The sequence below is a fragment of the Xiphophorus couchianus genome, chromosome 9 (genome assembly GCF_001444195.1).
Source record: "Xiphophorus couchianus chromosome 9, X_couchianus-1.0, whole genome shotgun sequence".
In the NCBI taxonomy this organism is placed as follows: domain Eukaryota; kingdom Metazoa; phylum Chordata; class Actinopteri; order Cyprinodontiformes; family Poeciliidae; genus Xiphophorus; species Xiphophorus couchianus.
Genome location: NC_040236.1, coordinates 25,584,643 through 25,609,272, shown reverse-complemented (window position 1 = coordinate 25,609,272; position 24,630 = coordinate 25,584,643). Strand labels below are relative to the sequence as shown.

The 24,630-nt window shown below is 37.0% G+C and overlaps 2 protein-coding genes across 4 annotated transcripts in view; both read left to right on the top strand.

The window, feature by feature from the left end:
• Positions 1-10,012, top strand: part of naaladl2 (N-acetylated alpha-linked acidic dipeptidase like 2) — a 385,596-nt gene extending 375,584 nt beyond the window's left edge. For all 3 annotated transcript variants that reach the window (XM_028028168.1, XM_028028167.1, XM_028028166.1), the window contains one exon: positions 8,346-10,012. In XM_028028168.1, the coding sequence (XP_027883969.1) occupies positions 8,346-8,592 (247 nt within the window). In that variant the 3' untranslated portion in view covers positions 8,593-10,012. The remainder of the gene's footprint in view (positions 1-8,345) is intronic.
• A 7,371-nt stretch (positions 10,013-17,383) lies between these two features.
• Positions 17,384-24,630, top strand: part of LOC114150576 (uncharacterized) — a 65,147-nt gene continuing 57,900 nt past the window's right edge. Inside the window, exons 1-4 of the mRNA XM_028027062.1 lie at positions 17,384-17,559; positions 23,310-23,351; positions 24,136-24,209; positions 24,312-24,380. Of these exons, the coding sequence (XP_027882863.1) occupies positions 17,415-17,559; positions 23,310-23,351; positions 24,136-24,209; positions 24,312-24,380 (330 nt within the window). The 5' untranslated portion in view covers positions 17,384-17,414. The remainder of the gene's footprint in view (positions 17,560-23,309; positions 23,352-24,135; positions 24,210-24,311; positions 24,381-24,630) is intronic.

The following is a 24,630-nucleotide window of genomic DNA, read 5'->3' as shown; positions in this document are numbered from 1 at the left end:
ACCTATATTTAACCTGCAAAAGAATGTTACTAGTTCGGAATGGATAAAAGCAAAAGAGCAAATATTCATATTAATGAAAGTGTCAGTGGGATCAGAATGAACCACAAACCCTTTTCTGCATAGACTTTCACTTTCTGGTGTTACATTTATAAACCCACAAGTTTAGCTCTAGATGTTATGTAGGGCAGAACATGCATAACCCCCAGTAGCACATCAGCTAAACTAACTCCAAGCTATTCCAGCCAGGTGCTACTGGACTCAACTGATGTTAACGTCAATATTTATTTTGACTGTACTAGTCCAATGTAATTGGGACAGCAAGGCTTCTGAAGTGCGATTAAAAATGAATCTCTCGTAGTTCAGATTCCCCTCTGGCAAAGCAGATCCAAGGCACTGCAACATATTTAACAGTTGGCTGTAATAGTTCACTTTGTCCCAACAAAGTCTAGTATACGTTGCAATAATGTAAAAGGTTTGGTAATGTAGGGGGTGATGGTTCATTCTGTCATTTTATCAAGTTCTAACTTCACATGTTTGAGGCAGATATGTTACAGTAAAAAAAAGGTGAAATGTGATGAAGAGATTAAAGCATTGCTTGTGAATTCATACATGTTGAATATTTTGGTCAGTGCTCCATTTATTATGGTACAAAAGTAATTCTAAACAGGTGGTGGTTTTAGTCTAGATTTAAAGGAACTCCGTGTTTCGTCTGTTGTGCAGTTTTCGGAAAGTTTGTTCCAGATTTGTGGTGCATATAAGCTGAAAGCTGCTTCTTCATGTTTGGTTCTGGTTCTGGATGTAGAGCAGAACCAGAAGACCTGAGAGGTCTGGAAGGTTGATCCAACAACAGCAGATCTTTAATGTATTGTAACCGTTCAGTGATTTTTAAACTAACAACAGGATTTCAAAGTCTATTCTGCAGTGTTTTATAGTAACGAAGTAAAAATACTTCACTACTTTACTTAAGTATATTTTGGAGTACTTCATACTTTCCTCGAGTATGAAAATTTTTGATGACTTTCACTTTTACTTCACTATATTTCCAAACTTAATTGCGTACTTTTACTCCGATACATTTTCAATGTGTGGTTTAGTTACTCATTACAAAAAAGCGAGAGAGAGAAACGCAAGTGTTTTGACCCCACCTACTGATTAGCAAGTAGCAAGTAGGCTACCGAACAAAGTCCGTAGCCTACTTGCCTGGGCTTGTTCATCACCTCCAATAGGATACACCTGTTTCGCTTCTCCCATTAAACACAAAGCAAGTCTCGCAATCAGCAGCAGTCACATGGAGGAGGAGACGGAGATCACAACGACTGCAACTACGTCGGACACGGCTCCAGTTGAACCACCAGCTGGTGATGAGAGCCCATGGCCTTATTTAAACACAATACACGCTTTCGTGGGTGTTAAAGATTTGTCGTACCGCATGCAGTTTATGTTATTCCTGCCAAAAAGATGTTGAAATTCTATCTTACAAAAACTCCCCGTCCAACTTGAAGAAACACATCGAGGTAACGTCTTATGAAATGGTTATAATCCTCCTGTTTCAGTAACTATAGCTTGGTCACTAGGCACTACTGTATTGTGAAACGTTGACCATAAATGAACTTTGTTTGCCATTGTTTCAGTTCCACACGTGGTGTATTTAGCTTAGGCCTAATGTTGACTGTAGCAGGCTACCTAGCACTAGGACTACCAGGATTTTGAGAAATTCCTATCTCTACCAAGAGGGGCCAAATTGGGTATCTTCCTAGAACTACCGAGAGAGGGCCAAACTGGGTTATTAGCATCCAAATGTGGCCAAACTGACGACTCTGAATGGTCTAATTAGCATCCCTGTAGATGTGAGGGGGGAGGAGAGCCAAACTCACTACATCCACTTTCACGCTGATTGTCCTTTGTCATTGTCAGTAATGGCCTTATTTACATAACAAAGGCGCCTCTTCACACCCTCTCTTGGAGGGCCAAACTGGCCCCTCTCTGGTAGCTCTAGGGACAGGGCCAAACTGGCCCCTCTCTGGTACCTAGACGAAGATTCCCATTTTGGGAATCTTTGGTAGTTCTAGTGCTAGACTCTTCTGTTCAAGGGGGGACAGAAGCCATAGCGATAGCAATTTAGACTAAATTTAACGAATATAGGAAAGGCATGCAAGTTCAAAACCAGGTTTACAGAGATGCCAATAAGCTGCATTTCCCTCCCAATTCTTTTTTTCTTTTGCATAATGACCAGTTGTGTGCACCACCTACTGACTGTAGCATTGACTGATTCACTGATTTGTGAAGTAGAGTAATCGTAACAGATCTTTTTCTTCATGTTGGCCGCATTTTCTGTACTATTTATTTTTCTCATTTTCAGCACTGACCTTACTTGAAGGGAAAACTTAAGGCTTACAAAAACTTTGTATTTTCTGTCCTGGAGGGTTTACTAAGAAGCTGGTTCAGTTGTAAAGCAGGTTAAGTTAAACTTGTGCTATAGGTAAAGCACCTCATTTTCTTAACTAAATGATGCCTGCAGGTATATCTATTAGCAGGTTTAATTTTGCCTGCACTTGGTTGTGTACATTATTTTAAGTGTATTTGACAAGTTTACCAAAATATAAAAAATGTCATTCAAACTGCATTTGCTTTGTTTTACTTTCTACTTGTACTTTTCATTACATTACTTGAGTACATCCATTTTTACAGTACTTTCCATACTTAAGTACAAGAAGTTTCAGATACTTTAAGACTTTAACTCAAGTAACATTTCAGTCAGTGACTTCGACTTTTACCAAAGTCATATTTTGGAGAGGTACTTATACTTTTACTTGACTCTGAGATTTCAGTACTTTATACAACACTGCTATTCTGTCAGTGGAAGGACTTTAGAACTGGGCAATGTGCTCTATCTTCCTGGTTTTAGTCAGAACATCAACAGCAGCGTTCTGGATCTGGAGGGTTGGATTTTTATCCAGACCTGAGAAGACACTGCTGCAGTAATCAATGTCACTAAAAACATGAGTGGATGAGTTTCTCTAGATCCTCCTGAGACATTAAGTCCTTTAATCCTGGAGATGTTCTTCAGGTGATGGAAGGCTTATTTTATAAAGCAATCGTTTCACTTTGTAAGGTGAAATGATTGCAGTAGGAGAGTGTAGCACATGTGAGGAGTGTAGTGGCTGCTTATTCGTTTTAGTGTAAAGCCACTATATTGTTCAACAAGCTTCAGTTTTTTTTTGTTGATGTTCATTAGCTTGGCTCTTAGCTGACGCGTTTCTGTCCCACAATATGTTCTTGTGCATCTCTTAGTGAATTAAAGAAGTGCTTACAAAATCCTCACAAAGTGACGAACGACGAACTTTACTTTTCTTTGAGCAGATATTAGAAAAGATTCTTTAATCTTGCACAGCATTCCACATTTAACGGTCAAAAAACTGAGTAGAGCTCCGTTAAACACACCGCATTCAATTTCCTTTCTGAACTAACAGCACTTTTTATATATTTTCAATTATGTCCATTAGGTGCTGCTTTTCTACAAAAACATACTAAAACAGAATCTTATTGTTAAGAAAATATCTAAATATGCAAAAGGCATACACAATAATAAACAATGTTACAAGCTAACATTTTTGGCTCTTACAAGGGAGATCAATATGGAGTTATACAAAAACAACATGGAACTAAACCTTAACAGGCTTTGTAACTACAATGAGGTTTTGCCTGTCAAATGATTGATTCATAAAATGCACAGTCTGTCACTCTGCTTGCATATATTATCCATTCCAGTTTTCATCTTTTTGGGTGTAGTGTATGACTTCAGTGCACATGCAGTAGTCACGTTACGCTTCAGAGTTTAAGTTCCACATTTACCTCCAAGACTAATGTGCCAACTTAACCATACCACCATCTTTTTCCAGTTTATGTACCAGAATAAGGACTTTGATACCACAGTTTGCTTCTTATTGAAGGCAATAAAAGACTTGCTAGAACCACTGAATTTGCAGGCCATCTGTGTTAGAGCAAACATTTCACATTATAAGCTGTTCAATTTTTTTTCATAAAGCAATAAATGTGCCAATAACATAAGATTCTATTCCGCTTTCTAACATTATCCATATGTACAGTAGTTTGAGGCTTTGTGTCAAACATTATGATTATGTTGATTTAATAACACATTATGCTGTTTAACAACAGGTCCCCGCTGTTTAGAGTGCTTTTAGAAATTGAAGGACATTTTTAGTTGATGGATTTTTATTCTCATTAAAAATGAGCCAAAAAATCACTTGCAAAAAAAACAACAAAAAAATAAAAAACATTTCTTCAAGTATGTCCAATATGAATATCCAGAAATATTTTACCTTATCATGATCTCTTTTTTATTCAGAATGATCACATACAATCTTTTACTTTACTAAGAGCTTGTGGAGATAAAAGTACTTCTTTGAAATCCACAGAAGTCTGAGAGGCTGAAGACTCTCCAAGCAGCCACCGGTCCTGGAAGCTTGCTGCTACAGGGCCTGGACTCAAACCTGAGGCCCCAGACTTGGCTTGAACACAATTTGTTGTGTTTCAGAGCAGCAGGTGGTCTCCATTAGGGGTCCTTGTCAGGATTTGGAGGAGCACACCAATCAATAACAGACATCTTCTCTAAACTCACAGGTTCTTCAAAAGCAGCTCCTATAAACCAGAACGGTAACAGACAGCTGCTGAACGGCCTCCTGTTTGTTTGAGCATCAGCAGTGTCTCTTTTGTTGGTGTGTGGAGTTTCATTTTGGGTCTGCTTTCAGTTCCAAAGCTGCCAATTATTTTTGTACTGGTACATTTTGGCATGAAAAAGATGGGAGCCAACCAGAGGTGTTTAGACAAAAATGATAAGATTGAAAAATGTTCCACTTGATTATAAAATCTCAACGAAGCTGCTTCTAGAACAGCAATGGTCTACATGAGCAACATGGAAGAAGTCAATATGTTGTATTACAGCTGCAGGTTTTTTACTGCATGTCGGTACCAGCTTTGCAAATGTAAATTTATAGTGATTAAGTGATCACTGTGAATTTATTATAGTCTAGTGCCCTTCTGTAGCATTTAAAGGTAAATGTAATTCACTTCTAACTCAAAAGAAGTCTGTGTTATTACACAGTTCTTTAATAAATAAAGTCCACAAGGAGCTCTATGACATCATGGTACCCCCCACCCCTCAGCGCTTCTGCTGTATGAAAACCTAACATTTGTTAATCATCATGAGCTCCAGCCAGATGTGATCACTTTAATCTGTATTTCAGAGCCATTATCAAGTCTCATTCTAGCCGGTAAATGTGTGATGTGGATCTAGCTAATGGTGGTGTGTTCGTCACTCTTGAATGGGAATGTGGGACCTCAGCACACAGGCACTTTGGTCGGTGCTCAGATGATGTCATGTTGTACTCTCGGGCAGATCATTTCTCTGAAATTTGTCAGCTTATCTGTTCATTGCTGGTTGCTTCGTCCAGTTGCTGTATGCGCTCCACAAGTACCGCCTTTGCTCACTGTGTGACAGAAATCCACAGACCAATCAATGAATGCATTCTGCTGCCAATCAAATTGCTTGCATGTAATACCTGGTCAGGTCCGGCTGAGATGGTTCCACAACTGCAGGACCTGGATATGGAGACGAATGCTGACTGGGGAAGACCCAGTTAAAGCCTCGTCATTAGAGAAGGGGCTGACTGGTTTGTTGCATGTTTTTGCAGCATGTGGGACTGCAGAGTGAGGAGAAACACTTTGAAGCAGTCTCCTCTGCCATTTTTAATAGTCTGTGAGACAAATATCAGTATAAAGCCCTGTGTCCTCTGTGCCGAGGTCTTATGCCGTGTCGTCGTGTTTCCAGCTGGGAGAGCACAGACCCAGCAGACAACCCCCCCTGCTGAGAAGCATTCTGAAACAACAACTCCAGAAAAAGTTGGCGCCTCCTTCAGAAATTCGTTTAGAAAAACTATTCTCTGAACATGGGGACTGGGATTGATTTCACCTTTGTCATCCCAATAACATATTATCAACATATTCTCAGTGCCTATGTCCTTCAGGGACAGTCTCTGTGGTATATTTAGCAGTTTCCAGAGGTATACGGAGGATTTTCACAGTGCTCTGTCTTTGAGTCTGAATTGTGTGCTGAAGGTCAGTGCTCTTCACACCCTATAGAACACGACCTGCGCCTTAACAGATGAAGAATCACTCCATTTACTCTCTAAGACTGTCCGTTCAGCCACTTTAGGACAAATCAATGTTCTTCAGTCCCATCGAGAGAAACACTCTGCAGTTTGTGCCATTCTGACCTACAAATGACTACTCTGCTACCCCCAAAGACTTATCTATGTATCTGTACTGTATGGAGAGAGGACTTTTACAGCCAATAACTTACATGGTGGAGACAGGAAAGAGAGCAGAGGTCAAATGAGTGAAAAACAGTTCTTCACAAGTTGCTGTTTTCAGTCGACAAAATGTGTCAGGCAATTTACACAAACCCATGACGGAAAATGGCCATTGGAATGATTTAGAAAAAGGCACGTGCTGAGGAGAGACAGTTTTCTGTTGATTCATTTGAATGTCGCTGCTAGGTGAGACCCACCTCTGACTGTTTATTTTAAATGACATATGTGGCCCTGAAAATGTTTCCCTGAAAAATCCTAGAAATAGGTTTTTGTCTTGGAACGAATGGAACGAGCTTCAAAAAGCATTCCAGCTCAGAGCTTTTGTATCAATAGGAACTTTTAAAGATATCTTAAAATATCGTATTTCTTATGAGCAAAGAATGACAAATTAAAATGAGCTTGATCATTTTCATTCTGGTGGTCAATATTCTTTGAAGGGATATGTTGTTTTCAGAGGCATCATAAACCATTTTCTTTATGGTTTCAGGTGTGCGTGTTTTTTATTTCTAGTTTATTTCCTGGTTTTGGTTGTTTTTTTTATTTAAATATTTAAAATATCTTATTCTGCACAGAATTAAAGTGTATTTGTCTGATTGAGGGAACTTGAATCAGTATGCAAGTTTGCATAATGATGCAAGTTTTCAAATATGCTATTTCAAATATGTTATTTGAAAACTGTCTCAATCAACAAGATTATCGTTTATTGCAATAATTTTCTGTGACAATTTATCGTCCTGCAAAATGTATGATGTTGACAGGGCTACACTGTCTGAAACCTGCACATGTTTCAGCCTGAATATTTGACGCCAATTTTATCCAACTGATCTTATGCCAGACATCGTAGATTCCACCATGACTTCTACCATGGATCGAGGCCCATCCAGAACAGAGTACGAAACATTCCAGCTTGCTGTGTGGAAACACTCCAACCTGCCAGTTGGTTTTGGGATGGTGGGAAGCCCATCCTATAACTAAAAGCTCTTCATGGAGGCAGCTGCTGGACTTAGTTGGCAACTTGTGTCTCTCTTTAGAGCAGCTGAAAGTTCTTGGTGGTTTGATGAAAAGCTGATTTGAGCGTCGTCTTGCTAGCAGCAGCATCCTTTCTTGTGAAACTCTCAACCAGAAGAGTTTCAACTTTCAACCAGAAGCACGTTTCCTCTGAAGTGAACATGGTTGACAAAAGAACAATTTTTAGCACCTTCGTCTGCTCTGCTAATTAACCATTGTTAGCACTTTCCTTTGAGCTAGCAGCTGAAAACATTGAAATGAAGCCTTCAGGTCATTTTGTGAGATAGCTAGTGTTTCACATGGTTAGGAGTTGGAACTTGGATCTGGAAATAAAATCACAGCCAAGTTGAAATCAGTCTAGTTGCAATTTGCCATTTATTTTAGTGTCACTTGGTATTGGTGATGAAAGCCCAGAAGAACAGAGTTTTATTCATTTTAGAACACAAAAGGAACATGTTCACAAATAGATATTTTACTGCACTGTTGTTGGCTCTGGTTTAATCAAATGCAAATCGTCAGAAATTCTACTAAATCATTTATGCAAGCAACTTTTACTACATTCTTTATCCTTGGCAGCCATGCTGGAAACTAAACTCAGAACTGCTTGGCAATCTTGATCTTTCTCAGGCGTAATTCCAACTTCCGTGGGATGATTTTGTTGTTTTTCCAACTGGAAATTCAAAATAGCCAACTGATGAAAACAATGAGTTTTATGATTCAGTTCATTTCAATAATTTTCATTAACTTTGCACTTGATTCCCTTTAATCTTATTATTCTTCATAACAATGTAGAGTCAATGAAAAACATCACCAATAAAAACAAGGAAACAGCAAAATCTCTTCTCAAACTTGTTTGTTTGTATGTAACCACAAAAGAATCTCTTTATCAAAGCTTTGTTTTACTTTTGTAATCTGATCAATTGTTTGTTTTTTTCTTGGTCTCTACAGAAATTTACTTTACAGCCTTCCAGGAAAAACTCCCCAGTTCTCCATCCTCAAGTTCTCCCCGGATGTGGTTCTGCATTGCAGCGTGACGAGCAAGGTGGCCAAGCACTACTCTCCAAACAAGGACGCCTTCTGCACCAGCGCCAAGAACCAGTCTCTGTCTCTGATCCTGAGGGCGCTGCGCTCGGCCGAGAGGCTAGTTGGCTTTGGGCTGGACCTGTTCCAGAATTACCCGGGCGCCACCAAATGATTCTGATGCAGATATAAAGAGTGCCTCCTCTACCAATCTCAAAAATCACTCTGCGGTTCAAGAAAGAATGAAATTTACAGTTTCAGCTACTTTTTTTTAATCCAAATCATGCAAAAACAGAATTTAAAATATGTATGAATGTATCAACTCTAACTTGTTGCACACCTGCTATTTGATATGCAAATGATATGGAAAAGTGGGTCTGCTTAAATTGCACTAATCTGTCTTCCAATGAGTTTGAACCAAAAGGTGAATGGTTATTTTCTAAATTTTATGTTACTTTATCTGATTTTCCTCTTAACACTTGCTCCACTTGATGTGGAAGTTTCTTTCCTTTTCACTAAACAAATTCCGGCACTAAATGTAAAAAGAAAATGAAAGTAGCACTTCAGAATCAATGTTAGGTTGAAAAGAAAACCAGATGTCAGTGTTTAAAAGCAAAGAAAATGGAAGAGTATTTGAGTTTCTCTTTAAAGTGTAGCCTTGGTGAATGAACAGAATATATTTAACACTTTAATCCCTTTGAGCACTTGAAGTGTGTTAGACTGTTCACCAATAAAACACCAGGAAGTCACTTGGTTTCTGAAGTTGCTTTAGGAAATCCCAACTCTCTCCAAATAGATGATAGTCTGCATTTGAAGTGAAATACAATTCAGGTTGGAAAATAAATCTTTTTTTTTTTTTTTGTAAAAGTCTACCAATCTGTTAATGCGAAGAACAAAAGCCATCCTAGTTTCAGTAAAGATCACTATGAGCTAATCCATATTTATTGTCAATATAGTTATTTTAATCTCAACCACAGTATGTGACTTTTCTGTGTTAATTGATCATCAGAAATCCTGTAAAAAGGATTTTCCAGATTTTATTTTAAAAAGATTTAACAGGCCTTTAAGTTTTGTTGTAGTTAGGCATGATTTTTTTTGCTAGTTTTTGTGCAAACCATCTAGTAAAGTAACTTAATGCTATGAAAAGAATAATATATATTTTAACGTATTTTCAAGTACAGTTTCAAGGCATGATGATTGTTCTAGTCTCTTATATTTTATGATGGTTTTCTTAGCATTAATTAGTTGTATTTATGTGAATGTATTTCAGGACGCCAGCTGGAAAATACACAAAAACGCTTTCTAGGTTTTCTAGGAAGAATTTCTTTGATTGATGTATTTCCTGGTTTTTTGTGTTTCTATAGCCATTATGATGTGTTAAAAAGTTTTGATTTTTAAGTCTTTGCATATATTGTCTTTTTTTAATAGATGTGCATACATTTTTAAGAACGTTTGATAAAGAACATTTTGTAAGTTAGACTGATTATTGGTATGTAACTACCAAACTTTTAAATGCAGAAATTTACAGTAATGAAACAAAAAAAATCTTGTCAGGGATATAAAAAAAAAAAGCTTGTGTGCCTTTAATAAGGAGCTTTCTTGAGTTTGTTATATATTTTACCAAAATATTTGGCAAATCTTTGGCAACATGAGGTTTCCACAATTAACCTGTGATTTGCATTTAGTTTCCTCCCAGCCCTGATTTTTCTTCTTGCTTGTAAAATTGCATGGAAAAACACATTCATGTGTTTTTTAGTACCTAGAAAGTGCAATTTTTAATTCTGATTTGTCTTGTTATTCTGGCAAGAGAGACAAATAAACACTGGAGTGGTGAGAGGAGGGGCTGCAAATTCCAGCCTACACCAACAGATGTCGCCATACTCTATAAACTCCACCTTTAACAAGGTGAGTGAAAACTGGTTTGCTGTAACTTTGAATCAAATAAATTCTTATATATGTTTTATTTGCTGGAAATAAAACTGTTATGTTTTTTGTTTATTTGTACAAACATAACAAATTGTTGTTATAAAAAGAAGGACTTGTCTTTAGGCACTGTTGGTTTGTTGGTCTGAAAACCCAGGCATCACCTTTTTACTCTCCTGGCTGTTGGAGTTATAGTTTTTGTTTGCTTGTGTGCCATTTGTTTTGATGGCAGCATTTTATGTCTTTTTCAGCTTTGTGAACTGGATTGTGTCTGTCTCATGTTTCTCTTGCTGTGTTCCAGTGAGTGTGTAATGATTTTGAAGTGTAGGTTTGTCTGACCAGTCGATCCTAAATGTTGTGACGAGTGGAATTGTCAGTAGTTTGAAAATCATTACACAGGAAAAATATTGTATCAATATGTCTCTTTGTTGGTAAAATCACTTTAAATAATGTTATGCATGCTTTAATTTATATTAGGACAAAAAAGTCATGAGTATATTGTCAGGTTATGATACTTGGCAGTGCATATTTTTTCTCTCTCTTTTTAGAATAATAGCACAAATTTATTGTTCTTTCTACATGGTGGAAAATCAATGTAAAATCTGATATTTGCTGTTTTCTATGACTTAAATTTTTTCAAGGTAACTCTGTGACACAGGTTGGATTTATTCTGAGTGACAACATTTTGGAAGTCCAGCTTTGGGCAGCGCAAATACAAACAGGACATTAAATCTAATTTTGTTCATGCCATAGTTAGATCCTGAACACTGGCCTTTAAATTATACAAAGTAAATCATAATGGTATAATTTCAGAGACTTAAGCAGAGTTTCTTCTAACACTAATTTGGCATCAAACATTGTGTAAATTTATATTTAACTAATAAATGCAAAAAACCCAAAGTAGGGGTTGGGACCCAACTTGAGGTCACAAATCAACAAGATTGGGGATTAAAATTATCTTCTTAATTTAAATTATGAAAAATGTAAATTAAAAATTCTTAATTGTAAATTTAAGAATGTGTGATTAGTGGTGAATCAAACATGACACATGACCATGGTGAATTTGGGTTATAAAGGTTAAAGATATAAAAACAATACTTTCAACAATTGGCTTTTGATTCTGCTTTTTTTGCTGTGACTCTACTCCTAGTTGGCTTAGTAGAAATGCGAATGTAGTCAATTCATAATCTGCTTCATAATCTCTGCACTGTATCCATCTTGGATGAAATCTAGAAAGCTGACGGACAGGCTTTATGTGCTGCAGGATGATTCGTTTGTTTCAGTTTATTTAATCAGGTTCATTTGTATGCTTTGTAATCACATGGACAGAACACAGATCACTGTTCTGTAACAGTTTATGTTAAACGTATCAATGTAAAAAAGTTAAATGCAAATTAAGAATGATCCTAATCAACTGATGTAAATGTGGTTACATGCAGTACTCAATGCATCATTGCACAATCACAGAGACATACTACCTTTGTGAAACCTTTTGAAAAATACTTGACTTGACCTGCTGTCTGTGTAAACTATATGTAAGCAATATTAAATATGCCTCATTGTAGGCAGTTATGAAAACTGCTGTATTTTGGAAATTGTACAGAATTTGAATGATGTATAGGAGTTAGTGCCAGATTCAGTAATGTTTCTTGTCTCTGTTTTTAAAAGCAACAAAAGATATTGTTTTTAGCAAACAAAAAAAGTGTTTGCTCTCTTACAGATTTAATCTGGTTTCGCTTTTAGTAACACTGAAACATTTCAGATCCTCAAACAAGTTTATCAGACAAATACAATGTCAGTGAAAACAAAATGCACATTTAAAATTGTGATTTTTTTTATTTTCTTCTTATTCAGGGAGGAAACTGTTCGAAGTAACCCCTGCGTTAGACAACTTTCACACCGCTGTGGCGGAATTGTATCTCATTAGATTTTGTTTAAATTGAGCAATACCGAGGGGTTTCTATTAAGCATGACCAGGAGGTCATAGGTCATGCCACAATGTCTCCGTTGGATTTAAGAGCAGACTTTGACTTATTTTGTTTTCTTAAAACCAAGGTGTACTTACTGATGTGTTTCAGATTATTGTCCATGTTAGTATTCCAAATTCTCTACAGCTAACAGTAGCTGCATTTTCATTGATCATGTAATTGCACTATTTCACATTTTGAAAATAAATTTGCTTAATAGAAAAATAGTTGTTTTGAAAAAAAACTTGTTTTTTTATGAAAAGTTTTGCTGCTAGAGTGAGGTGGCAGCCATATTGAAAATATTGAAACTGGTTAATTTACAAAACTGCAATGGAAACGATTTTTGTACCATATGAGTCACATGATCAACAACTGGATGTTGCCACTGCTGCAAACCACAAAGAAGACGACAACAGGAAGTGGTCATCTTCATGTTTCTTAATGACTTATCGCATTAACAAACATAGTCACGTGTGATTTTAATTTTGCTTCTTATTTAATGGAAATACCACGATTGTAAATTTTTTTGTGGATTATTGGCAAAGTTTTGCAGACATTTGTAATGGAAATGCAGCTACTAATAGTGGTCTAACGGATGTACTCTGTCAGGATTTTCTGGATGAAAGTAGAATTCCTGGTTCTATCAACTCCAAGTGGCCCAGTTCCCAAAGTAGAAAGCAACCCCAGACCGTCACCGTGTTACCATGCCTGGTATGAAATGCTATGGTAAATTTACTCCACTTGTAAGAGGTCACACACCTTCCACTTGTATCTCTTAAATTTACAGAAATGTAATAGCAAAAGTCAAAATGTTTTTTGGTAAATATTTGTTTTAGTTTGTAATATTTGTAGTGGTTTTAGCCTTGGAATGGATGTAGCTTTGGCCCAGTCTTTCTTGAATCATGAACACTGACCTTACCTGAGGCAAGTGAGGCCTGCAGAGCTCAAGATGGTTTTATGATCTCCTGGATCAGTGTATTCTTTTCTTTTGAAGTTGTTTTTAAATGATATTAGTCTGCACAGAGTAGAAAGGGCAAGGATGGAAGTTTCAGATAGAGAGAGTGAATAGCCACTGCAAAGGTGAGAAAATGAGTGACCTTCGGAAGCCCAGTAAAATTTTAATGCATTTAATGTTATCCAACACTCCAGAAGCAGTTTAGAGTATGCAAAGGTAAAAAAAAAAAGGGTTACGTGTTTTCAATTTCTTTACATCAGGGTATGATGTATTGCTTTTTTAAAATACAAACTATTTTATAAGTCTGCAAGTCTGGCAGAAATCAGGGTCAGGTGTGGTCAGTGTTGAACTGAAAAATATGGTTCTTCGGTGTCGATGGTTGGGGTCAGGGGTCACTTTTCTATATAGGCTGTTTTGTAAAGCGTTTTTTAAAAACTGCATGTTATATGTGCTCAGGACATTTTAGGACATTATTAAAATCTGTCTGATGATGTAAAATATTTACATAAAAAATTGTAAAGGCGAAATAGTTCTTTTTTTAATGTGTACAAATTAGTCTCAGCATTTTTAAAATGTACTATTTGACAAACCAAGTGTAACTTTGAAAATAAATGCTATATTGAAATGACAGAATTTGCAAGGAGCTGCACATTAAGAACAGTACCAAAGGGCATAAGATGAGAAGTGAAGGCTCTCACATACTACAGTGTACTGTGCATACTTGTCTGTGCACACTGTGCACTTTCTCCAGAGAGTTTAAATTTCATTGCCAAAAATTCTCATGATGAATTCCTTCATTTCCCACAATCTGAATGGATAGTAGCAAGTTTTATGAGTTGGCGCTTAGTCCCATTTCTTCTGCGCCGGGGCCGCCACCACACACAGCTGTCAGTGCGGCACAGAGAGTGGTGTCTTTGCGACTGGTTGCAGTGACTCACAACCTTGTTGTCTCATACAAAACAGTTCGATGTGAACAATGTTTCCTGCCAAGCAATCGACCTCTATGCATCCGTGTCCGGCGGTGAGTCCACCTCAAGTTTGTGTGGACCTCCATAGAGTGAAGAACGCCTGAGTATGTGGGGCCTTCAGTTTTACAGGCAGTGGCCAGAGCTTCTGACAGTTGGTCAAAGCAGTGAATTATGGGTTGGAAGTGACAATGACTCACTCTTACCACTGACTAGCATTACTGTTATTTCCCTTGAGATGTCACAGTATTCATTTTTTGATGCCCTTCAAAACATGCCAGATCCTTGGAAATCCTGTCATTATTGGACTGCATGTGCTCAAAATACATCCAAATCAGAGCATTCCTTCCAGATGTTTAATTTGTTTTTTTTCTGGTTTTAATGTATGACGTCACTGTTGTTGGCATGTTTGGGGTTTTTATATATATTTGCACCCTTGAAGTAATTTAACAATGTTTTACAATAAAAGTATGTTTTACCCTGAGTCTGTTTTATTGTTGGTATCATTGATATTGCGTACAACACAGAGAGCCTCATTTGGACACGCTCGTGTCTCCCTTCCCAATTTATCGCAAATGCAAGCGAGGATTCATGGACTAATAAGACTTATTTTACCATATTACACACACACATGCACAAACACAAAAATCTGTATGTCCAACCATATTAGGAGTTTGTTTTTATTTCCATTAATTTTAGTGACTGCTTTTATGTTTAGCACTGACCCTACACATTACTAGTATATTCCTGTACCTAACTTTAACCAAACTCACAACATAACTCTAAATTTAACCTTTAATGGTAAAAATTGGATCCAACACATGAGAACGGGGCCAGAGCCCCATAAAGCTTATTGGACTTCAGAATGTTAGTGAATAAGGTTCTATGCAGGCTACAGAAATGAGAACACACACATACACACACCTACAAATACATTAAAAAGGGCTTCATGTCACTTTTTTCAGCAAACCTTTTAACTTCTGTTGTGTTACCCCTTAAAATGAATCAGTTCTGAAAAACACCCAATTTCTATAGTGAATATTAAATATGGTTTACTACCAAGCCACATTTTTCCTGACTTTATCTTTCCTTCGTTGAAATGTTCACACAATTTTTATTACAAACCAACAAGCCAGGTATTTTGGCATGAAGAATTTGCATGCATTGCACATAAAACATAGCATCCTACCAAATATTGTATCAAAGCATTCTCTTGTGATGATGAAAATATATTTGTTGCGATTAAATATGTTGTGTGCCTCTATTAAACTTGTATGATTTTCTCAGTTGATTCACTGAAGTGCACCTGAGTGGACTGTCAAAGGACCTTGGTCTGCTTGGTTTGAGAAACAATAAAGAATTTTACATGGAGTGGAGACAAACTGAAGATGAGTCCTGACTGGCAGCATTGTATGGAAAATAAATCATTTTTAATATACATGTAGCACCATTAAAGATGAAAACCCATAGTGGCACCACTATAAATCAAAGGGCATAGTATAGAGGCAGTAGAGCAGGGACAAAGAGGACAGAGGTAACCCTGAGAAAACTCCACAGACCAAACTGCTCACTCCAGACTTAAACAATGATGTTTACTGCAGAATGTGGCTAACTCCTCGGGGCAGCACCTTGATTGAGCCTTCTGGACAACTCAACTTGGACAATTGCATTGTACTCTTTATGAAAAAGAAATAAATCAAAATCTAAATAGTTAGGAAGTTGGAGACTAACAGAATTACAAAATGATGTTTGTTTTCCTAGTTAACCTATCTGATCAGCCAATCTAGTTGGTTGGATTTTAGCAGCTCTCCTAAGACCAGTGCTTGAATTGTGGGCGTAAGCCCAGGATGTGTCTTTGTAGCATCGAGCATCTGCTGATAACTCATTGTCCTGTGCTGCTCCCTATTTAGACACCTGCTCAGTTTGAGATTGTCTCATGTCTTTGTCACAGGCTTCAAGCCTCACCTCATAATCCATGAGAGTTTTGCTGTTTATTGGACTTGACTGTCTCTGACCAAACCTGTTGCTTAGTCCTTACTGGTATGTGAGAAGAGTTTTATTTATTCCTGTTGCTGAACCTTGCCTGACCTTACTCTAAGTCAATTATATTCTGGATATTTTCCTGACCTGAGAATCTCCTGTATATGACACTGCACTGATATAGCTGTCAAAAACTAAAATGAAAAACTTTATGTCAGCTGAATTTTCTCACATTTTGTCACTTTGCCACCAGCTGTTTCACTGTGTGAGAAAACATAACAAAATGCTTCTAGTTTGTAAAAGCATTTTGTTGTGCAGGGTATTGTTACCTATTTTCCTTTGTAAAATAACTCAAGCAGTTAGATTGGATATCGGAGTCAATCTTCAAGTCTTGTCACTGTCATTTGGATGTTTGTTTGGGCTTTGATTGGGCCTTTCCAACACTTTAATATGATCAGAGACTGTTCTAAAAGTGAACCTCTGGTCTTAGGTAATTTGAACAATCATTCTCAAAGAATTGGTCAGTTAACTTCATCTATCTTTCCAGGAACTTTGACTAACTTCATTGTCCCTGCTGAAGAAACACCACCTTTTCCATTAGCAATGATGGGTTCAGAATGATGTAGTGTTTTTGCATGTGGGCTGAAAATTAGCTTTTGGTTTAAAGCATTTTCATACACGTTTTCCTGGCTTAGCTACGGCAAGGTATAAACAGGTCTTTTGGCTTTCATCTTGTCGCTAGAATAAACTGAGTTTCACTCTATACTAATCTGCACTATAGAGATAGATTTTTATTACAAACTCAAAGTCCAAATTACATAAAAAAAGAAAACAAATGCGATAAAAGAATAAGAAGTACAATTAAAAAACAGCTCCTAACCATTCAGGAGGCAATCATACATGTCTCCAAAGTACATGAGTATTTTACTGCACTATATTTAACGTTATATTTCAATTACATTTCTATACCGCCAATTCACAACAAATGTAGTCTCTAGATATTATACATAAAACAAAACAAAAAAACAAACAAAAAAAAACATTTTAATTCAATCACACAGTCGACATACATATAGTCAGTTTACATTTTTGCTTTGAAACAAATCCTGCCAGGCACGCGCAGCCGGGAGGTCGCTCGCGCTCACTCGTGAGTGAGGGCGGGGGTGGTAGGAGGGGTCGGAGGAGAGAGGAAGCAGGAGAAGTGAAAATGATGGCGACCGAAGCGGGGGAGATAAGAGCTCACACAAGCCCCTGTCCCAACCCCGACTACAACCTCAACCCTCTGTCCATCAAAATAACGCGGAAAAACCAGGACAGACACTGGAGGTTGCGGTGCGTTCATCTGCAGTGCTGTGAGTACCGACACACATTGTGGGAGACAAATGGCAGTCTCTGAATGTCTGAAAAATAAATGACAAACGCGCTACCTGTCATTAATGTCCACCTTTTGCTTTGTCACATCATCACAACTGACCCAAGTCACATCCCAGTTTAGCAGAAGCAAACCCTCCAATAAACATTGGCGCTAAGGGGAGACAGGGCGAGGGGCGGGGGGAGTTAGCAGGTAGACTGCAGTGAGGTGTTGCGGTGTTGGATGGAAACGCCGCAGTTTCCTCAAGGAAATTACATTTAGGTTAGTTATTTCATACACATCAGTAGCATGTCTGTTGAATTGTGGTTGAACTGCTATAAATTACTATAATAATTTTTTTGCGGCACGTTTAGCACTAATGTTTGCTTAAGTTAGTAAACAAATATATCGTTATACCCTGCCTTAAAAAAGATGTCAACCAAAACAAAAGTGATATGGACTCGATTTTTTCTTCTTCTAAGACTCATCAAAAATTGTTGGTCTTCACACAGTGTCAGGAAGGAATAAAGGACACAGGAAATATTTTTCCACGCAAGATTTCAACCTGGTTTATGTGTTTTCTGTTAAACATTCTCTTTTATATATGTTTAATTCTCATAAACGGATATTTAGGATTTTTTGAAGTGAGGCTCTGTGGAATTTCCCATAGTAGACAGATAACATGACAGGGGAGTTTATAGGAAAGTGAAGAAAGCCTATAAAAATGCTCAGATTTGTGGGTTACCACCATCTCATAAACATACAAACTCTGTTTCTCAGCTGAATATCTGTTCATACAGAAAGTTATTCTGGTTGAGGCTGCCGTCTGTATTAATCTCCCTTAATCTGCAATGATACATGCTTGTGCTTTTCCACTTTTACTTGTTTATTTTTATTTATTTTGTCATTTTAATTTTTGTACTTGGTTTTTAAAAGGTGCTTTTCCATATGTGTTTTTTTGAATTTATTGATTGAATTTTTATTTATTGTTTTTATTATATTCATTTATTATATTGTATTTAAAAAATGCTTTTCCATATCTGTTTAATTTCACTGACTTATTTTAATATTTTAAAAACTGTCCCTTTAAAAAAATATATAGCTGATTTAAAAAGAAAATATATATTCTGCTATGTTTAGGGACTACTTGTGTGGAAGATTTACAAAAATGTGAGAATTTAGAAAACCTGTTGTGTTTTTGGCTCTAGGTGAGTAGTGGCACATGCTGCTCTAGGCTTTCAAGATGAGCTTAATACAGCAGCCAATAGAGCACGCCCTGTGTGTGGGGGGCAGGGGGGTGCGTGCACACACCCCCACGCAGGGGTGTGTGTGCGTGTGTGTTAGCATTTCTCTGCCCATTTTAAAAAAATGAAAACTATGTAGTAACGATTCACTGATGCTTTTGGGTTAGTCTTAGCACTAGGGTGTGAATTGAGCTCACCTTAGGGTTAGTCAGGTACTGGTAGTGGTTTGGAGTAGGATCAGGGCTAGGCTGTAGAAATGAATGGACATCAATGCAAATTCCTTGTGAAGATAGAAAGATGTAAAGCACAGTTGTCAAATTCCAGTCCTCAAGGGTCACTGTCCTGCAGTTTTTAGATGTGCCACAGGTACAAACACTGGAATGAAATGGCTTAATTTCCTCCTCCTTGTATAGATCAGTTCTCCAGAGCATTAATGACCTAATTATTCTATTCAGGTGTGGTGCAGCAGAGGCACATCTAAAAGTTGCAGGACAGTGGACCTTGAGGACTGAAGTTTGAGACCCCTGATGTAAAGTGTGTGTGTCTAAGAGCCCTTCCTTCTATTCACTTGAGGGCTGCACAACAAGTTTAAACCTTTGGTAGCCCAAAAAAGGGATCACCGTGGTAACATAGAAAGAACTTGTGACTTTCCTGTGCAGTTTGTCAAGGTAGCAATTAGAATAACTACCTGGTCCTTTATGAGGGACCGTTTAGGACAAAAACTATGTTTTGTCTCTCACACACTACTAAAGACTCATACACACACAAAATATTAAAATTGCACATATATACTATTAAAATGTCACACACACATACAATTTTTCTCTCATAAACAATGAGTTCTATTCTCCAGCTGAACAGAAACAAAACTGAAGTTATGATTTTTGGACCTAAAGAGGAACGGTCTAGAGTCAATGCACAGCATCAGTTATTACACTTAAAAAGTAGCAATCAGGCCCAAAACCTGATCACTAGTTTCGGGTGATGGACTCTGACCTGAACCTCCAGAGCCACATAAAGACAGTTACAAAGTCGGCCTTCTATCACCTGAAGAACATTTCCAGGATTAAAGGACTAATGTCTCAGCCAGATCTAGAGAAACTCATCCATGCGTTCATCTTCAGTCTCATTGATTATTGCAACAGCGTCTTCACAGGTCTGTCCAACAAATCAATCAAACAGCTGCAGCTGATCCAGAATGCTGCTGCTGGCGTTCTCACTAAAATCAGGAAGTTAGAGCACGTAACACCAGTTTTAAAGTCCCTACACTGGCTCTCTGTGTCTCAAAGAATAGACTTTAAAATACTGTTGTTAGTTTATAAATCACTGAACAGTTTAGCACCACAATACATTAAAGATCTGCTCTTATTGTATCAACCTTCCAGACCTCTCAGGTCTTCCGGTTCTGGTTCTGCTCTGCATCCCCAAAACCAGAACCAAACAAGGAGAAGCAGCATTCAGCATCCATGCACCACAAATCTGGAACAAACTTCCAGAAAACTGTAAAACAGCTGAAACACTGACTTCCTTTAAATCTCAACTAAAAACCCACCTGTTTAGGATTGTATTTGAAACGTAATCAACTACGAATTTATTGATGGAACTTGACTTAATGTCGTGTTCTGATTGTTGATTCTACAGTATGTTGCCTGACTTTGAGTTTTTGTGTTTGTTATTATGTAAAGCACTTTGAAATGCTTTGCTGCTGAAATGTACTATAAAAATACAATTTGATTGATTGATTGAGAAAAATACACAAATTACTAAAATTGTGCATATACACTACTAAAATATCATACACACCCCTACACGCAAAGAAAGAATAGAATGTTCTATTCTATTCTATTCTGAATGATAGGTCAAAAATGTATGTGTGTGTGTGACCTAACACTTAGGATGAATGAATGACTGAATGGGGATGAGACTTGTATTTTTCTGTGTTAGAGACTAATTTTATGTCTGTGTGAGAGTTGTCACAGAAGAGGGAGGTGGCGGGGGGCATAATTTGGAGATGCGTTGTTACCACAGTGAAGGTAGCTTAAAGTTGGATATTGGATATTGGCGCCCCGGAGTAAGGCGATAGAGCAAAATTGTGAGAGAAAAATTGTATGTGTGTGTGACATTTTAATAGTATATGTGTGCAATTTTAATATGGGGTGTGTGTGTGTGTTATGAGTCTTTAGTAGTGTGTGTGAGACAAAACATAATTTTTGTCCTAAATGGCCCCTCATAGTCCTAGTTCTGATATTAAGACACAAAACAGACTTTATTTTGTCTGTCTGACCTTTATGAAGATTTTGGTGTCATTGTCTTTGGTTTTGCTACAATATTTTGACTTCTGTATATGAATACTGTAACTTTTTTTCTTTGAAGTGTCTGCAATCTAAACTGGGAGAGGGTAAATTTTACTGATGTGTTACATTTATAAAATGGTAAAATAAGTACATTTCTGCATTTCAACACAGATTTAGTTTTAGACATCTGGGCTTTTGTTTTCTGCCAGATTTTTTGAAATCATTGGTGTCATCTTCATTTTTTTTTCTTTTTGTTTCTTATATTTACTTGTACATAGCTACAGCTCTAAATTGCTGTCAGATTTGTATCAGAGTATGCATCAATCATTTTTCACTTTTATTTGATGTTTCCACTTTGCGTCATGTCTTTTTTTACTTTTATAAAATGAATTTTGGCCACTTACACAGCATGCACATTTTCAGCTCAGGTGCTTTTGTAATGGTTTGAATTACCTGAATCACAGTGAATTCAAAAGGAGCTGCCTATTATTGTCACATTTAATTTTGTTCTTTGAAATTAATCTTCATTTTTTTTCTGAAATCCTTTAGAAGCTGTTAAAATATGTAGTAAGGTGACATTTGGGATGACTTTTTTCTTGACTTCTTTCCTTCTTTTCAACATACAACTTTATACTTTGAAGTTGGATCAGACTGAAGCATTTCAAGATACAAGGGAGAAGTGACAACCAATTGAAGCATCAAACTCAAAGTAGCATTTAAGACGATTAGCATCATTGTGCCCATGTTCCTCTGGAACTCTTATGATCTCTGTCAATCAGAGGTAGCTGAGTGGTTATTAGGAGCCCTAGGAACACAGACAGTGAGAACGATTCTGATGACAGGTTTGATTACTGATCAGATGTCTCAGGAGAACATAACGGAAGGGATGAGTGAATTCTGAAAATTGACCAGGCTGATTCATAAAACAATAGCTTATGTCTGTCTTGTGATAATTTTAGCTCCTCGAGTCCAAGTAATGAATATAAAATGCATCTGAAATCTGCCGACCTTGTCAGTACCGTCAGCAGTTAGGCAACACAGAGAATTTACACAGGACTGCACAGATGCCCATATTACAAAAAATGGTCACTGCAATATGAATGTGTGTAGAAAATTGTCTTTTTCTCGGCTATTAGAGTTTGCATGCTAGTTCTTATCAAACTGCATGCAGTCTTCCTCTTTCACTATCTCATCTGATCTTTGCAGCAACGATTCAAAGTTGATTTTCAATTGAAAATGGCTATTTATAAAGAGTTCTGCTGGAATCTGTAGGATCCTGATAACCAACTTCAGGCAAAGCAGAATTACAAATGGAGACATTAAGGTGTATTTTTCACATTTATTAAATTTCAAGTATTAATCCATGCTTAGATGGAATTCTTAGCTAAGTATTTTCTTAATTATTCTAGTTTATTATGTTTATTTCTTGTGTCTAGTTATTCTTTGGTATAGTCTACCATTATTAAACCATAATCACGGTTTAATCGTGTTACTTATGTCTAGTATTTTAATGTTAGATTCATTTCCTAGTTCCTAGTGTGCTCTGTAGATTTTGATTTGACTCAAGATGTTAAAAATGTAACTGAGTTTTTGTCAGTGTTAAAGACCAAAGCTGACTGCAAATAGCTGAAATCAACAAGTACTTAAGACCCTCTGGAAAAATGATTAGGAATGCTCATTTTTATGGGTCACACACCAAATCTACCTTAAAATGCAATGATACACACAGTGGAAATTGTCCCTGGTCTAATACCTACAGTATTTGTTATTCCCACTCTTGAAGGTACAGTCAATGAGTGGCAAGGAAAATAAATTGACTGCTTTACTGGAGCCAGTTAGTAGTGTCAAGTATCCTTGCACCAAAGTAGTTCAGCTTCCCAAGTTGTTTTTTTCTTTGGAGTATTTTAGCTATGCACAAAAAAACCATGAACATGCAGATTTTCTGTGAATTTGGAATGTTTTTCCACAGAAAAATATGCTGAACATGAACAGGCTGGGGTCTACTATGTAATAAATGTGTGCATGTGTAGGCGTGTATGTGCTGAACTTGTATCTCTTTAGCTTTTTTTTTTCTTTGTAAAGTGAGATGGAATTAGTTTTTTATGTAGCATAATCTTTAGAAAAATCAAAATATGACTGTAAGCTGCATAAAGAGATAAAGGGTAAAACAGTCTTTGCCTTAATATTAATATTTTCAACTATTGTCTTTCTAGACTTCCTGACCATCGCAACAATACTAGGAACTGGAATCTTAGGTAAGTTTTGAAACTATTTTATGAAGTTATAAACATTCTAATCTTCCTCTCATCACATAAGCCCTTCTTGTTAGCGTTCCTCACTGGTTACAACTGAAATATTGTTTAATATTTAGGTTAGCATTCCAATGAGTTTTATTTTATAATGATTACTGAAAGCTTTAGATAAAGAAAAACGGGAGGAAAAACATTCTATGCCTCCCTAAGTAAAAAATAGGTAGCCATCAATCAATGCAATAATATACTTTGGACCACCCGAAACTTCAAACCTGGCATCTTAGGTTTAAAAATCTTAACGTCCTAATTTTGTAGTAGTTTTGGAAAAGATGACAGTACGAAGATCAAGGTTCAGTGGCGACTGTCTGCTCTTTCTCCTACATGTTTTTTCTGAAATATAACTTCACTTGGAATATAATTAAAACTGTCCATTTCCAGGCAGAGGAAAATTTAAATGTGTTTTATGAAGTGTGGCCAACACCAGAGAGATTTTTGTCGAGGTGGAAATTACATGGGACATTACATTTAACTGCTTTGTTTGGAGCAGAGTTTTTGTGTAGTTCCTCAGAGGTCCGACCCTTCCTAGTTAATACTTGCTCAGCCACTTAAATCTCATTTGGAAATTAGCATTGTCAATTATATTTTATAGAAATCTGGAGCCAGCGCAGAGAGACGTTTCTGAGACACATCGACAAAAAGCTCGACAGACATTGTCTATCACATGTTTTTACTTTTACCTGGGTGGGAATCAAATTCAGGGGCAGTTCAACATTATTTTCATTTTCAGGTCTTCCAGTCACTATAGCACATGCTGGCCTGGTGCCCTTCCTGGTCTCCTTTCTGGTTGGCTTCTTTGTTCAGGTAAGCAAGGTGTATTAAAATGTTAATGCAAACATCTTTCTGTCTGTTTATCTATTATGTGTTATTGATGCATTATGAATTGACGTATCTTTTGCTTTGTAGGCCTTGCTCATTTATCTGTTTGTGGAACTTCTCCAAAAATGTCAAGTGGTCCAGCTGGACTCTCTAAAGGTCAGGAGAACAAACCAGGCTCTTTTCCTTCTTCTACTTACAGTTTGTGTGTGACCTTCTTAGTGATGCATGTCGACTGCAGGAACCCAGCTGGTTTTCAGGAGCCAATTTTACTACTTCGTATTTCCCGGGGTACCCACACATCCTTAAATAAGTCTTAAGTACATGTAGCTAAACTTAAAGTCATAACATGTCTTAAATTAAATTTTAAAAATTTTAATTAGGCCTTAAATATGTTAATTGCGGGTCT